At 44.7% G+C, this 15,570-nt stretch overlaps 1 protein-coding gene across 1 annotated transcript in view; it reads left to right on the top strand.

The window, feature by feature from the left end:
• Positions 1-6,355: 6,355 nt before the first annotated feature.
• Positions 6,356-15,570, top strand: part of LOC8031712 (serine/threonine-protein kinase ATR) — a 56,524-nt gene continuing 47,309 nt past the window's right edge. Inside the window, exons 1-10 of the mRNA XM_040215910.2 lie at positions 6,356-6,465; positions 7,046-7,295; positions 7,624-7,698; positions 8,008-8,121; positions 10,418-10,612; positions 11,559-11,723; positions 12,628-12,720; positions 13,468-13,625; positions 13,847-13,966; positions 14,475-14,573. Coding sequence (XP_040071844.2) covers positions 8,023-8,121; positions 10,418-10,612; positions 11,559-11,723; positions 12,628-12,720; positions 13,468-13,625; positions 13,847-13,966; positions 14,475-14,573 — 929 coding nt within the window. The 5' untranslated portion in view covers positions 6,356-6,465; positions 7,046-7,295; positions 7,624-7,698; positions 8,008-8,022. The remainder of the gene's footprint in view (positions 6,466-7,045; positions 7,296-7,623; positions 7,699-8,007; positions 8,122-10,417; positions 10,613-11,558; positions 11,724-12,627; positions 12,721-13,467; positions 13,626-13,846; positions 13,967-14,474; positions 14,574-15,570) is intronic.

Raw genomic sequence — 15,570 nt, 5'->3', positions numbered from 1 at the left:
GAGGAGGGGAGGGTACAGAGGAGGAGGAGGGGTTTGTACAGAGGAGGATGGGAGAGCATGGAGATGGAGGAGGGGAGGGTATGGAGAGGGGCAGGGAGTAAAAGGAAAGGAGGGTACAGAGGACCCTCCTCTTCTCTTTTCTCCTCCTCCCGCTTCTCTTCCTCCTCCATTACCTCCCCTCCTCCCACAGTTTCCCCGCTAAATTTAGCTGGAAAAGTGATGCCACGTGACCTCAACACCAATTGAATTCCCCGCTAAATTTAGCGGGGAAATGAATTGGTGTTTAGGTCATGTGACGTCAGTTTTACCGCTAAATATAGCGGGAAAACTGAATGCGCAGTGTTGCATTATGGGACGTCACAGATCTACATATACATTCAGTTTCTTCGCTAAATTTTGCGGGAATTGAATTGGTGTATATAGGTCTGTGACATCCCATAATGCAACGCGCCCGGTTACGGCAATGGCGCAAAACACGGGAACGAGCGCCTAAGTGCTGCGCTCTAGAATAATATTATGGATATGGATGTGACTATGACTGGAATGGCTATCTAAACTGGATTCTCTAATGATTAGCATGCTTTCTAATAACTGTTTGTTGGTGACTTCACCAATGGCCTTTAATTGTATCGATAGCAAGGCCAGCCTTGCTATTGAGGCTGGCCTTGCAGTCGATTAAGACGTTTTAGGGAAACATTCAAATAATTGCAAGCCAATAAAAGTTTAAGATAAGATTTGTGCAAACTAATTGAAGAGTCTCAATTATCCAAACTCGAGTTAATGACAGTTTACTTAAGTGTATTCCTAGCCCACTTGTGGATGTTTTGCCACAATGTGGCAAGCTGATTTGTGCACTGCCTTTCTCATTTCGACGCAGCGAAGCAGAAGGCAGCGAAGAACCCGACTTGTCCGCTGAGATTTCAAGTACTGCACTCTCTTTTTTGCTGAATTATGCGCCATCGATATCTGCGCTGGTCCTGCAAGGGCTGGACGGATCTCCGGATGACGGCGTGCTGACGGAGCATCTTCGGAACCTCGTCCTACTGATGCGCTGCCGAGGCGAGTGCTGTGACAGCTCTGTGAGATAGTATTCATCAAATCTAGCTTGCTCCTTCGTTTTTTGTTTTTCTCTGTTCTTTTTTTTTTTTTTTGACTAGACAATTTTCATTTTCACGTGACTATTTGCATTTTCCGGCGACTTAATTTCCACTTTGCGGATGACGAGCAAACAATTTGCTGGAAATAACAGCATCGGTCAGATTGCCTGCGGACCCAGGTTTCCCCGCCTGCTTTTCTACTCGGAAGGACGTCGGACAAAAGCGGTGATTTGGAGTCGCTGGAAAATGTGAATCTGAGCCCGCATATGTTGGTGACTTAGGGTTGAATTTGCTTTGGCCTGATTGGGTTGAACGAGCGTCTCGACGGCTAAGTGGCGTAGGCCGCAGGAGCGATCTCCTCATTTTTACCATCTTTTAGTCGACCGGAATTTCGCTCTGGAAAGGTGTTTACCGGGCTAGGAATTTTGTGGCCGTCATCGAGCGAGGTTAAAAGAGTCAATTATAAACCTTATGGTGATCGTGTGGCACTTTCAGAGCCGTCAAGTACCGAAAGCCTTGTCCAGTTTGTTTCAGTCGTCGTGACGCCATGGGCATCCCGATTTGTGAGTGATATTTCTTTAATGTCCTTTGCATTGTTTGTCTATCATGTTTAAGCCATTTTTCATCTCTTACGTTTGATCATGCTTCAGTAAGGTTCTTGTTGATGAGGAGTGCAGGTATTATTTAGACGTGTACATTTTCGGCTGGTCACTTCAAGATGAAGCTTGTGCTCTGTTGCAATTCTCGGGCAATAAACTTCTTGGGTCGGAGGAGAAAACGGCCCAAGTCAAAAGTACCTTTAGTGCCCAAGTTGGTCTGTGACCATCTGCTGCCATTTGCACTTGAAACATTCATTGTGCAGTTGTTGTACATACCTTATTCTAGTGTAAAAACAATCAATGGGGTTGGGAAATTGGTCTAAATTATGGTTACTTCTCAAAATTTTGTTGCAAAATACTCTAATGTATACTGATTTAGTCTGAGCATCACTGCTATGTGTTGTCTCTTGTCTCATCCTCTGCTGTGACAAGGGTGCTGAATCGAAAGGGAACTGTATCAATATCTTCTCTGTGCTGGAGACAGCAATTGTAGCAGTACATATCGGCATCATGGTATATTTTGAATGTGATTGAAATGTGACTTAGTTGCTTTTTGTGTATAACTGTAACTAGACACGTTTGTAAGAATATAACTGAATTTGTAATGCAACCTAACTAAATTTAAACCCAGGCAACTAATTTGAATATTTATAAGAGTATAATAAAGCAAGACTAATAGTCGAGTTATAGTATTGACCAAAATGGATCTTTACTGCTTTAAATGAGTCAAGAGATGATATTTCCACTAAAGGTGCAGACAGGCAGTTCCACTTTCTTTTTCATACCTTTGCAGCTTTACTTGTCATTTTCATGTGTTTGATATTTAACTCTGTTGCTTAATGCTGTCGTGGTGACACGTTTTTGCAACCTACTGAAAACCGGTACCCTGACAGTGGCGGTGTTGGAGGCACTGGACTGTGTACGTACAAAAAGGCTTCCAGATAAGGCTATGAAAGTAAAGACTTGCAGACCCTCTGTCTTACAGTGAAGTGCGCTTTCAGGGTGGCCGACCCAACACAGAGTTCTTGGACAGCGGGCGTCGGATGAAGACTGGGGGAAATGACCCTGTGCTTTGTGCAAGCCTGGCAACCCTGGCTTTCTTCTGCCCGGATGACCTGCTGACGGAGCCGCTTCTGCACCTCGCTCTTGTGAGTTCTTCCCACCTTCTTCGTGGAACTTTGGGATGTTCTCGTGTCTCTAAAGGGACACTGGTGTGGATTCAAAACTTAGTTTTATGGTTCAAACATAAAGGGAGGTTATTCAAGGCAATGCAGTCCAAGTTTTTTTCTACACAAACAGTCACTCGGACGGATTACTACTTCTTAAGTACTCCGAGTTTTGTTTGGAAAAGAGTGACGGAAGCCCTGAACAGCTAACGCTTGATTGATTGGTGGTTTTCATAGAGAAATAAGCCTGATTTTGATTTGAAAGTGTTGTGTCCTGGTTGTTGGGCCTCCTTAGGTTATGCTTCTGTTGAAATCTATGCTTGAATCCTGTCAGAGGCCATTTATGAAGATGTTTAAGGTAACCAGACTAAGTAGCCGCCTCAAAGGGAATTTCTTTGTTCTGCTCCCAACAGACTGAGGGATCACCACAGGTAAAGGAGGCGGCACTTCGTGCCTTGGCTCCGTGCATCCTTCGAGGCAACTGTTCGGCCAACATCGTACGCAGCTTGTTGTGAGTCGAATCCTCCAACCATTTCAGCATGCAGCATTGCACCGATGGCGCATGTTTTTACTTCCTAGCCTTGGTTCAGAATGCAGCTATTGGGCACATTCAGTAGCGACTCCCTCAGCTCCGAACAGAGTAACTCAAGTCGGAGCTGTCGGAGGGTCTACTGAACAACAAAAAAGCCGGGCTTTTCAGCTGCTCCTATGCAGTTCCCGCTTCTTTCCCTATGGCAGACGCTCTCTGAATTAAATGGAAGCAGATTACGCCGAGCACGATCACTTTTATTTGACGCCGGCATTGAAGAAATCTCGACAAAGTTGTTAGAGAAAAAGCGAGTAACCAGACATCAGCGCTGCTGTTCGAAGCAATACAAAGTAATTGAGTCCTTCACAGGGCAGTGCAAAGGCTGCTACTGTTAAAAAAAAAAAAAACAGTGAAAACATAGTCAACTCAGGCAAAATAAAAAGCTCGGTGTATTTATGCCGCCGACTGTGATACTTTTATACAGTCATATGTTTGTTCTGCACTTTTTTACAAACTTTTTATAAAACTTATTCATATATGGTGCAATCCACTTATAACGATAATGAGAAAACCCGAAAATTTGATCATTACAACCGTTTATTGTTATATCTGGACTTGAAACTGAGTGTTTTTAGTCTAGAAACTGATCGTTATAAGCAGTACTTCATTATTTTTGGTATCATTATATGGGGATTGCACTGTAGACACGGGAAGTTGGCCGCACTTGGCAATCAAGGTTTTGTCGGCCGAAGCGAGCGTCGGCTGATGTCTCATACTCGCACTCACCCCGATTTAGCTACGCAAACAAAACATCAATCAGGATCAGTGGGAGTGTCCAACCGCACACGCCAGAGTAACGTTCACACCCTGCCTCGCTCTATTCTGCGTGGACTGGTCTATCGTCGGTAATCACAAAATTTGTGTGCAACGGCGATCAAAACACGGCGCCAAATGAATATTTACATAATTTATTAGCAAAGCCAAAAAAAAATGCTTTAAGACTTTTTTTAAAAGAAGTCCGAGCTGGTAACGAAATTCAAACGTGTTATTCGTTTTACCTTGAGCACTTTTCATTAACAAAAGCGAACGAACCGCAGACCCACGCCGCAGCCGTCACGGCTTCTCCTGCCATTTTTTTGTTTTTTCTCTTTAAGCGCCGAAGCTCAGTCCGCAATCTGGAAATACGTCATGTTTTCGACTTCTAGTGGAAGGAGCGTTGGCTCCTTGACTTCTGGAGATCCGGAGACACTGCTGAATGCGCCCACAGATAATTCAGAGTGTGCAGTGGCGGTCTGCCTACGAGAGTGGGCTTTGTTGTCCCGCTTGCTCAAGATGTCTCTTGGTGTTGTTTGCCAGGTTGGCGATCGACAATATGTCGGAAGGCGAGCTGTTGGCCACTGTCTGTTGCATCAAGGACCTGTGCTGTGTTTTTTCCAAGCAGGCAAAGAGGTTTGCCGATTGTTTCTTTTTTTTTTATTATTTTTTGTTTTCTTTTTGTATTCAAAATTCCTTTTCTTTTCTTTCTTTTTAGTGTTTACCGCGCTGTTGATTGGCAACAGTCCGTCGTCATCAGCTGCTCTGCCTGCGGAGAGGGTGAGATGCTGTCTTCTCAAAGGCGTTCTGTGTCGCAGTGAGATTCCATTTAAATGCTGCTGTTAGGGTGTCCTTGGACTCTTAATGAGGGCTATTCATGGTCCTCGAAACCTCCAATAATAACCACAAATGGTCTTCATTACTGGATTGTATGGATTCATGTAATATAGTAGGACAGCGGACTACATCACAAAAGAGGGAATGAGTGGGAGAAACAGGTGAACATAAAGGAATTAGTGAATGGAGCTTTATGTAGTAAATAATTACTGTTTTACTCATTTTTGCTCTCAATGTCCTTGTGTATTCAGTTATTTTACAAGGGGAGCTGTTAAGGGCTAGTTTCCCCAGAATCGTGTCTCCCGCAAAGAAATGTCAACACAAAACTCTGGTTGCCTCCGTCGCTCACAGATGGCGGTAGCTGTCCAGAGTGTTGTGTTTGCCGGTTGTCTGCGGCCGGCCAGTACTTTCTCCTTCGTCCTCATCTCTTGGCGCCGTTTGAGGAAGAAGAGCGGGAACGGAACGAGCGGCGATGTGCGCAGTAGTGCAAATGGTTTCGCAACCGCCGCGAGGCCGCTTTCGCCTAAAGTTACTCTGCGTCGGGCGCTTCAGATTCCCTTGGGAAAGAAGAGCAGATCGCTCACCTGGAAAGCTACTGCCGAGAACAGAAGCTACAGCTCCGCTGCTCTTCCTTTTTCACCGCAGTGGAAAGGCTGAAAGATTTTTTTAAGGTGAATCGAGTTAGTTGCTAGATTATAAAAAATGAAAAAAAGAAATGGTGCAAAATACAAGAGAACACACCACTGCTCTGACTTACAATTTAACTTTTATGTACAGTGACAATCTAAGTACCAATGACGTAGACCGAAAATGCTAAAGTAAAAAATCGTGGCCTTTCTTGTGATTTTATACTGTTTTGGGTTGACGTCTTCAGAGTTTATTTTGTGACATCAACTCAAATAAAGATCAGTGTTAAGTCAGTGCTGTGGTGTGTTAGTATTCTCTTCTTTCTATCGGCCTTTGCATGTGTTGTTTTTCAGTTACTTGGTTCCTAATTTTTCTCTCTTATTGTGGAAACACGTCTTATTACAATGCCTTTATGATTCCTATATTTCAGGGTTTATAAAAATACACTTCTAAGATGAAGGCTAACAATAGAGGATGATGATTGTGCAGGGTCAACAAAGGCTCCCCTGTTGGAGATTGAGAGTGGTCTGCTCAGTGAATGCCTTGTCAAGTTGTGTTCCAGCACCCATGTGACGGTGCGAGACGGTAAGATTGCCTCAATGCTGCCACGTCACGAGGTACCGTTGTCTACTTTGCGGCTGGTTCATTTCCCGCCACTTTGGGGCTTGTTCATTTCATGCAGGGGTGGTGTTCTGCCTTTCAAGGATCTTGAACCACCTTCCCGTGGACTCTCATTTGGTTGCCAAACTCTTGGATTTTCTCGTGGACCCTGAAGCCAGCATCCGATACCGGTTCAGGTAAGAGTTTCAAACCGCAAAAGCATACCATTGTATTCGTTCTTCTTCGATTTTGCCCACACGTCGGCAATTCGAAATTAGATTCAAACTTTTGTGCAGCTCCGTTAAAGGGGAGCTTCCTAGATAAGTGAAGCTTTGCAAGATGCTTGTTTGATCCTCAGAGTCTTCAAGGTGGTCCCCTCCTTGGTCCTTCCAAGAAAATACAGTAGGGCGCACAGAATAGGAACGAGAGCCAGTAGCTTGCACAATTTGTGGTTCACGCATATTGCACAATTTGTGGTTCACACACATTGTACAATTTGTGGTTCATGCACATCGTGCTAAACGGAGCGGTAACACCAATGAAGGATTGGAAATTGTGCCTGCACAATATATTGTCACGCTACCAGCTCGGATACCAATCCTACTTTGTGTTTGTGGAAAGGAGGGGAAGGTATGCTTTTCGGAAGCATTATCAATCCAAATCTGTTGAGACACTTTTTTCTGTTTTTCCACTGCTAGGGAAACTTTTTCTTTTCGGGTACGGAAAAAGGAATAAGAAACTTTCCCTCTATAGTGGGGGAAATTTTTTCCCTAACAGTTCATCGCTTCAAGGATTAGTGGCCGCCGGAGGCTCGGACCTTCAGGACCAGGTCATCCGTCGGCTGAGGAGAGCATTGGACGACGCCTGGCAGGCATCCAACACCCAGCTGCAGGACTCGCTGCTGATTACAGTGTCGCAACTTGGCCGTCACCCCCTTAACACCGAGCTCCGCGAATTTGCAGTGCTGTGTTTGCTTGAGCACTCACTCTGCTGCTCTCCTAACGTGGCCGAAGCCGCTACGCAAGAGGTCAGCCTTTTCTAATGGCTTTCTTTAGAGACTTTCATGTTATACTTTGTTATCCAGAGTGTTAAATGGATTCTTGTGAGAACTTATTAAAGGGTCCTGTAGAAAAATGTCTAGGGATTGTAAGGACATTGCCTAGACAATTTAAGTGTTTTTGCTGGGTTTGGGCTTTTTTTTTTTTTTTAAGAGAAACAATGTTGTTTGCATTTTGATTTAGGAATTGCTTCCCCAACAGATGTTCTCTTGATTTCTGTTTTCTTAGCATTTCCTTGCTCTTAAATAACTTTCTAAAAATCCTCATTATTGACTGTGTATTTCTTTTCCTTTTCAGTTGGATGAACTGACAAGGGCTCTCAGCTCTACCACATCAGACTTCTTCAAGCAGTTTCGTCCGCTGGTGGGCAAGGTACGGTCAACTCGGATATCACTCGTTACCATGGTACATCCCTAACCTTCGCATTTCTTTATCTTGCTCCATTATGATGACATCTCTGGCCTCAAATTGTTCGATATTTTTCATTACTTACGCGCGACCCTGCCTTCACATTACTCTGTTCTTCCCACATGTGATTCTTCGCCTGTTCCCCTCAAATGTAATTCCTCGTTTGGGCGTCCACTGCACGTGGCGAGTGCACATCTCTCCGATGCCAAAGTTGGTGCATCCAACTTTGGCGTTTTTATGTAACTTTGCGGCATTCTTTTTCCGGCACTCCAGTTCCTGTTTGAGAGCATGATCAAGTCCTGTTCGGAGCGCCGGTTCTCTTTGGGGAAGTTCCTGAGTCCGCTGGTGGGGGCCTTTGGCTTCGCCGACGTCCGCGCCTTGCTCATAGTGAGTGGTTTTTACTTCCGGCGCTGTTCTGAGTTGACGTGCACCTTTGTAAGCACAGTGCAAGTTTGTCTGATCCTTTTGCGAGGGTTGTGGTGACAACAGAACTTCAAGCTCTGATCGGCTCAGTGGGTAGACCTTGAAGCGAGCTGCCTTGAGGTCTACCCCATGTCCTTCAATCGGTGCTCAGCGTTCCTACTTCACCGCAACTCCCGCAAAAGAAGCAGACGAACTTGCACTCGGCATATTCATCATTTAAAGAAAAGTGTATGAGGTGGGCACAAAAGAAACGCGAGTTGCACAACTCGTTGCATCGGTTGTGTCTCTGTCTTTTGCACACTTTTTAATCAATAATTTAAAATTATTAGTGCCATTATGGAACAATGTATCCGTGGCGACTAACCCAGCATACAACCCTGTTGCACTTCGCTGTATCTCGGCGTAACTAATCTGTGCCCCTGCACTACCAACCTGCCAGAGGCCGGGGTGAGGTACGAACTGAACACAAGTGCTTTGTCGGCGTGTGGCTCAGACTCGTGTTCAATGAGTGAGAACACAGGTTCCTGATGTACGCTAACTCACCACTCCTGTTCAGTTTGTGCCTGAAAGAAGCGAATGTGAAAGCATGCTTGCATGTTTGGATAACCAATCCTCTGTGTGCAAAGGTGCTTGGCACTTGGGACGAACCACAGAAAAGAGCTAAGGCCACAAGAGCTCTTGTTTGTTTCCTAATTGAAACATGCTTGGACTTTTGCTTGTAGAGGATGAACCTTAGCATTTGTGAACAGTGCTTCCCCTCCTCCTTAAATAAAAGATTTTTTTAATCTCCCCATCACTCTTCCCCAATGCATAGTGGTCAACTGGAATAATTACCTAGTTAACTTCTCTGTCTTCTTGTTCTGTTCCTCCTTGGAGCACTACAGCCTATGCGTGAACTTCCCACTCTAGTCCCGCTGGAATGATAGCTTTGTCAGGGCTTTCTTTTGAAAACACTACACCTGACAACGTTTGCGCCGTACCACTGCTTCCGCTGCGATAATATGGGAATCAGGTGAACTTTTGTAAATTGCCTACGAGGTAACTGTTTAACGTAGGGGTGGGCGAATGTATTTGTTTCTTATTCAAATTGAATAACGATTCTCCGAATAATTTGATTCGACTGTAGAATTTTTAGTATTCGAGTGTTTGAATAATTTGATTCAATGAATATTCATTCTGCTGGCAAAAATTCTGGATTATTCGGGAACACTTTTCATATGATGTAATAGTCCTAGCAGGCCTGTGTTTAGTCATTTAAATGAAGCCCACATTGAGAAGCTTTGCCTCACGAACCATTTCGACAGAAGGAAGTTCCTTTCTTGTGTTCCTCGAACGAAGCAGTCGTTCTCCCCAGATTCTCCGATGTGCTCAACGAAAACCATTCGACCACACACGTCGCCATTTTACATTCAAAGATCTTGCGTCACCTGTAGCCAACTTTGTGCACTACAAAACCTGTTTTCGGTTGTTATATTCACAGTATGACACAATATGATCAAAATGCAGATAGCAGCGATAATTTAACCAACCTTTTCCGCTAACCCGTTGCTCCTCGCCGCGTCGAGCGAGGAGCCAGGGCTAGGGCAGTAGTGCAAGACGTCACTCGATTCAAACGGTTCAGAACGGTGCATGTCCACGACGGGGTAGATTATTCACGCCAGTCTTATCTTTGTTTGGCGTGTCTTACAGGAAAATAAACATGTATATGTTTTTGTTTATGAGGATTTTTGTTTTTTTTTAGTATCGTGAAAATTGTGTATAACAGTTTTGGTATTCAATTCAACATTCAACTTTTTTGACTACTGTTCGATTCGAATTCGATTTGAGCTGAAATTTCACCATTTACGCACGTCTACCATAAAATACTGAAAGATGCCCCACCCCTGAAAGGTGACCTGCCTCTTATCTTTGGCTTGATTCGCTGTTTCATTTTAAGCACCGTAACATAGCCCACTCCTAGTAATCGTAGTGTTCGGATCAACAATACCTCAGCGTAAATGCGTCTAGTTAGCTATGGCGGAATATAAGTGAACGTTACTGACTGGGAAGTATGGTCGTCTTTGCTTTGTCGCCCCTCGCCGTGATAATAAGCTTGACAGAGACACATGATTTAAAAATAGAATTCTTTTAAACTTTTCTCGATTGCACACCGAAAGTTGACCCGCTCCTTATTTTCGCCCAATTTTCTCTCGATTTTAGGTGGGCCATCTCTCGGGATTTTATGGTAGCTTAATTTTTTTTGTCTCTGTTACTTTGTCAGAGCGTGCTGCGTTTCCTGTTGCCGCCGCTGGTGCTCCAGTCGGACACATCTTCCTCACGTCTGCTTCGTGCCCTTGCGCGGGAGTTGAAGACAAACCGTCGAGACCTGCTCATGACGCACTTCCGACACGTCTTTGCTTACCTCGTCTGCAATGCCGCTGACAGCCAGCTTGCAACCGCCCTCTCCTTCGTCGAGGTGAGAGATCGACAGCGATTCGGTCGAACGAACCAGTAACCTTAGTGGTGTGTGGTGTTGCCCCACATTAGAGAGATAAAGGGGTCTTTTTAATGTCAAGGAAGGCGAAGAAATGTCATTTAAACAGCCATCCAGCGCCTAAATGCAGCGTGACATTGGACAGCGGCAATGTTTTGTTATCAGCTGAAATTTGAGCACTTTGCTTTTCTGATAGTTTTTTTTGCAGGATTGTTGCTTAGCTTTTGCAGAGTTTTTTTTTTTTTATTTGCAACACCACTTTCATTTTATTTGTTAAAAGTGGGCTAAAATATATTAGAGGTGTGCCAGCAAGAGCGGGCAACGAACATCAGCTCATTATAACCAATATTTTGCTATTCCCAGGTTTCTCATAACTGAGTTTGACTGTACTTCACAAACTGGATAAACACTTTAAAAGTCAGATGAGTCACCCTGTCCACAGCTAAACCACTAAGTTCGCCACAGTGATGGCACAGAGAATACATTCTTAAATTTGTGTACAAAAGCATAGAATAGCTAGCGGGGAGTGCATTTCTCCAAAGAGGTACATGTATGCCATCTTCCATTTACATTTCCAGTAAACCAAAGCTTCACTTGCTACCATTAATATGGAGGTATCTCAGTTTACAGGTTTGCCACAAAGTGATAAAGGGGCCTGTTTGTGTGTGTGAATTGTTTAAACATTAGATTAGGTAATAATGGCCCCAACGTTCAAGACTGCATTGACGCTGCGCATTGAACCGCCTGCACATTGAACCTTTTGCTACTATTAACGTTTGGCAACCCAGAGCTGCATACTTCGTCACGAAGTCACACTTGTAACTATTTGCTGATTCCTGTGCTTTACATCAAATTACCTTTTTTCCCTTAACTGAGTAAAATGTGTCAATCACCTCTGGCTGCTAACTTGCACACTTTACGTTTTGAGGCGGAGACGGGCCTGGGAATCGGCAATGTCTTGCGCTTCGACTTCCAACGGATTCTCAACGAACTGCTCTTTCATCTGGGAAGCCACTACGACCAAGTCTCCGACGGACTGCTCGTCCTGGCCAAGGAAGACGGATTCCGTCCCGTCATGACGACTTCCGATTTGGTACAGTGCCCTCGTCAGCGTTTCCCACTTTGCTGAGGGAGTTCTAGTAGATCGTTTTAATACCTCCAGTAACGGTACCATTAACAATATGACGCATGCGTAAAGGTGTCGGCGGAGTGTCGGATATCGTTATAGGAGGTATTGGGACAATCTACTAAAATTGCCTATTAAGGGAGTCCGGTTTTAATGGAAAAAGTGACGTAAAACAGTGTTTGTAGCGATACAAATCTGAGAATGCACTGCTTAGGCAAGAAAGTCTGTACATCGAAGTTGAAGGTGCAGTGCCAAGAGATAGGGAATAAAGATGGTTATAACTTATAAAACTTCCATTTCAAGTGCACCTGCACAGATGGTAATTTTGTTTTAAGATTGGGCTGAATGCAAACAGAGTAGTCGTACCCATCGAATAATTTTTGATCAAGCGGAATTGTTTTGAATAAATTGAATAATGAGTAAGAAAGGTGTCATGTCTTGTTGCTGCACCATTCATAGCACTGGAGGGAATTAACAGAAAATAAAGTCTCGCAAAAAGAAAAATTTTTTTAGTCCTCTCTTATTCTCTAACACTCCATATGTATTCTATTCTGTGTCTTTGATTTAGCGCATAAGCATCTGTTATAGTGTTCGCTGTTTTCCAAGTTCTGTGTTCGCTGTAGGTAGTGCATGCTTTCTTTGATGTGTTGTGGCATCATTTGTTTGCCCCTCCCCCACTATAGTGTCCTCGCAAATGCTGTGGGGCGTCTGGAATACTCGTTATTAGAGAAATACTCAGTTTGGTTAGGGGTGCCAAAGTTGTTACCGTATGTAGGTAATGCCAAAATGTCACTATGCGTTTAGGTGCTGTTTTTGGACCTGCCTGAGAGTTCTGCCATGGTAAGGGCGGCGCTGGTGTTTGTTTTTTCAGACCGACTTCCTACAGCCGAGGCTTCTGGGGTTTCTGACATTCTTTGACCTGCAGCTGTTGAACAGGAATGTCACAGACGTCAAAAAGAAGCAGGCACGTTTGTTTTCTTCCCATTTCTTTCGCCGAATATGTGTTGTAGAGTCGGATCGTGGCAGTCTTTTCTTTAAATTTACTAAAGGAATTAAGGTGGCAGTGTGCCTCATCTTTTCTCTATACTTTTATCTATGCTTCATCTAGTCTGTTTCTGCTAATTTGGCACTCTGTAGAAGCTATGGTCCAAGTGACTCAATGGTGCATAGCACTGTGGAACACCGTCATGTGACTTCCTCTGTCGCTTTTAATGAATCAAAGAGGTCGTAACTTGCTATTGTCAAGTTAGTTTAAAATTAAGTATTAAGCAATATACACGTTCGCAAGTCCGGTCTCAGGGCGCCGCCATCTTGTTTAGTGGGGAGCGCTTGGGCGCTGCCATAATCCGATTACGACGCCAGGCTTTGTAATCGGATTATGGCCGCACCCAAGCACTCCCCAGCCGAGCAAGATAGCAGCGCCCTGAAGCCGGACTTGCAAACATGTATAGCATCAGCGGTAAATGCATCGGTCAATGTAACACTTCCGGTATGCTTTATTGTTTTGAGGTCAGTGCGTTGGTGTTGTCTAAAAACCTACGAAAGAATTACATGTAGAAGGACAAAACACAAACAGCGCATATTTTGTCTGAAAAAAGATGTGCTGTTCATGTCCTGTCCTTTTATGTGTAATTCTTTCGTCAGTTTTCGGTATTGCTTGGTAAGGTTCTTTTTGTTTCCTTATAACCTATGGATGGTTTGTTTTGAGCAGGCGCTTTCAAGCCTAGAACGGATCATCAAGCTCATGGGACAGCGTCACGTGACAGCGCTGCGGATGAAGCTGATGGCGACACTCAAGCTGGCTCTCAGGCTCCATCACGGGGAATTTCCGGCCATCAATTGCAGCATTTGGAACACCTTTGTGCACAAGTAATTTGACCTTCGCTTCTCTCTATACCTTAGATGGCCACTCTGTCCGGTTTACGGGGAGCTTTTGGTGCAACCCTTGCTGCAGTTGTTGCACAACCTTTGCTGCAATCGTTGTGCAACTTTTACTGCAACTTTTGCTACAAGTTTTGCTGCAACTTTGAGCATGCAAGAAAAAGTGATAGTCTCTGCAAGTTCAGGTCTAAGACGTGCATATTGTGCAGCCTCGAACCAGCATCTTTGGGTCCGATGCTGAGCCAAGTGACGGCCATCTTGCTCCCCCTCCTCAAACTCGACCCAGGAGGAGCCAAGGACATCTTTGACTTTCTCTTTGTTGAGAACAGGTGGGCACTGAGCAATCTTTTTTGTTGGTCAGAAGTAAATTAGCTCTTTTTACAGCGGAGCTGTTAAAGGCTAGTTTCCCCAGTATCGCGTCTGCGGGCAAACAAGTGTCGACACAAAACTCTGACAGCTACTGCCATCTATGAGCGACGGCGGCAACCAGACAATTGGCTTGCCTGCAGCTGATGGACTAGTTACTTCAGTCCTGTTAAGGCCAGTTCGCAGGTACACCATAGCACTAAATCAACACTAGAATTATCAATGATGCAGCACTGAATCACTAATAAAGTTCAAATCCTGCACTGCATCAGCAAGGTCAGCACTATTTTCAACACTGACTAATACCACTAAGATAAAGTGCTGTGGTGTATGTGAAACCAGAGATCAGTTCCTGCACAAATTTGAAAATGGCCCAAAACGACGCAAACTGTCTTTGCGAGAGTCTTAGACTTCTTTTTAAGTGCTGTTTATTTAGCTCAACTCCTTTGACAAGTTTGCTTCCCCATCTAGGGAACGCTTCGAGGAGTATTTCCCCGACCTGCACTTCATTTCGGAACTTCCGGAGCTGGAACACGTCAAGGACGCTGTGGCGCCCTCGGAACAGTCTGGGTAACTGCACTCCTTTAGGTTGCCGAATGTGCCGGGCTGAAGGCCCTTGGATCACCGTTAGTCCTGCGTCTTCGTGTCGAGGACGGCTATAGTCCGTTGCAACCTAAGACCGAAGGGCGAGGGTAAGACGGGCCAGGGAGGAGGAAGCAGACGGAACGCTGAAGAGAGAAGGAGGTTTCGCCCTCTCTTCTCTAGCATTCCTTCTGCTTCCTCCTCCCCGGCCCGTCTTACCCTCGCCCTTCGTTCTTAGGTTGCAACGGACTATAGTTTACATGCGAGGCTGCCTCGTATTGTAAACTAGTCGCTGCCTCGTACCGTAAACCTGCAGGGGTTTTCAAACTTGAATTTCGAAGTACCCCCACCTCCCCACTTTGCTTGAATGGCATCCGGGGAATCGTTCCCGGTCTCAATATTGATGCGATAAAGCAGTGCAAAAATGTACTGTCGAGACCGGTTATAACGAAGTCAACAGGAATCGGAAATCATTTTGCCAGATCCGCTATTTCGTTATAACCGACTTCACTACAACCGGTCTCGACATGCCGATGACAGAAAGTGTCTGGTCTATAGATGGGCACAACTCAAATCTGCTAAAACAGTGCTTGAACTGCAAATGCACTTCCCTCGGGGACGAACGGTCGAGGGAATTGGGGAGCACAAGCAGCCCTTGGGTTCTCAGGAGAAGCTGCTCTAAGGTGAGGTTGATCCAATTGTAAAATTAACACTCCCCTGCACCTAAATAGTATCATTTCACTTTCTGTAGTCCCGAGACAAAATTAAAGTCTTAAATCCTCAATTAGAGTTTGTACCTTCATTAACCTGAGCGTGGAGCTTGACTAAGGCCGCCGACCAATCTTTCGGACTTTGCAGGGACCGAAAAAACTCCCGAATAATTGAGCGGTCCGAAAAATCGGCAGATTAAAAAACTTGCCTTTATTGCATCTAAGCGGTCTTAGAAAAGCCGTTAATACTGCCTTGTTTCAGGTTACACCGCCGC

This window comes from Ixodes scapularis, unplaced genomic scaffold, assembly GCF_016920785.2.
Source record: "Ixodes scapularis isolate PalLabHiFi unplaced genomic scaffold, ASM1692078v2 PGA_scaffold11__112_contigs__length_91849675, whole genome shotgun sequence".
NCBI classification, from domain to species: domain Eukaryota; kingdom Metazoa; phylum Arthropoda; class Arachnida; order Ixodida; family Ixodidae; genus Ixodes; species Ixodes scapularis.
Note: the sequence above shows the minus strand (reverse complement) of the source record. Positions and strands in the feature narration are given on the sequence as shown.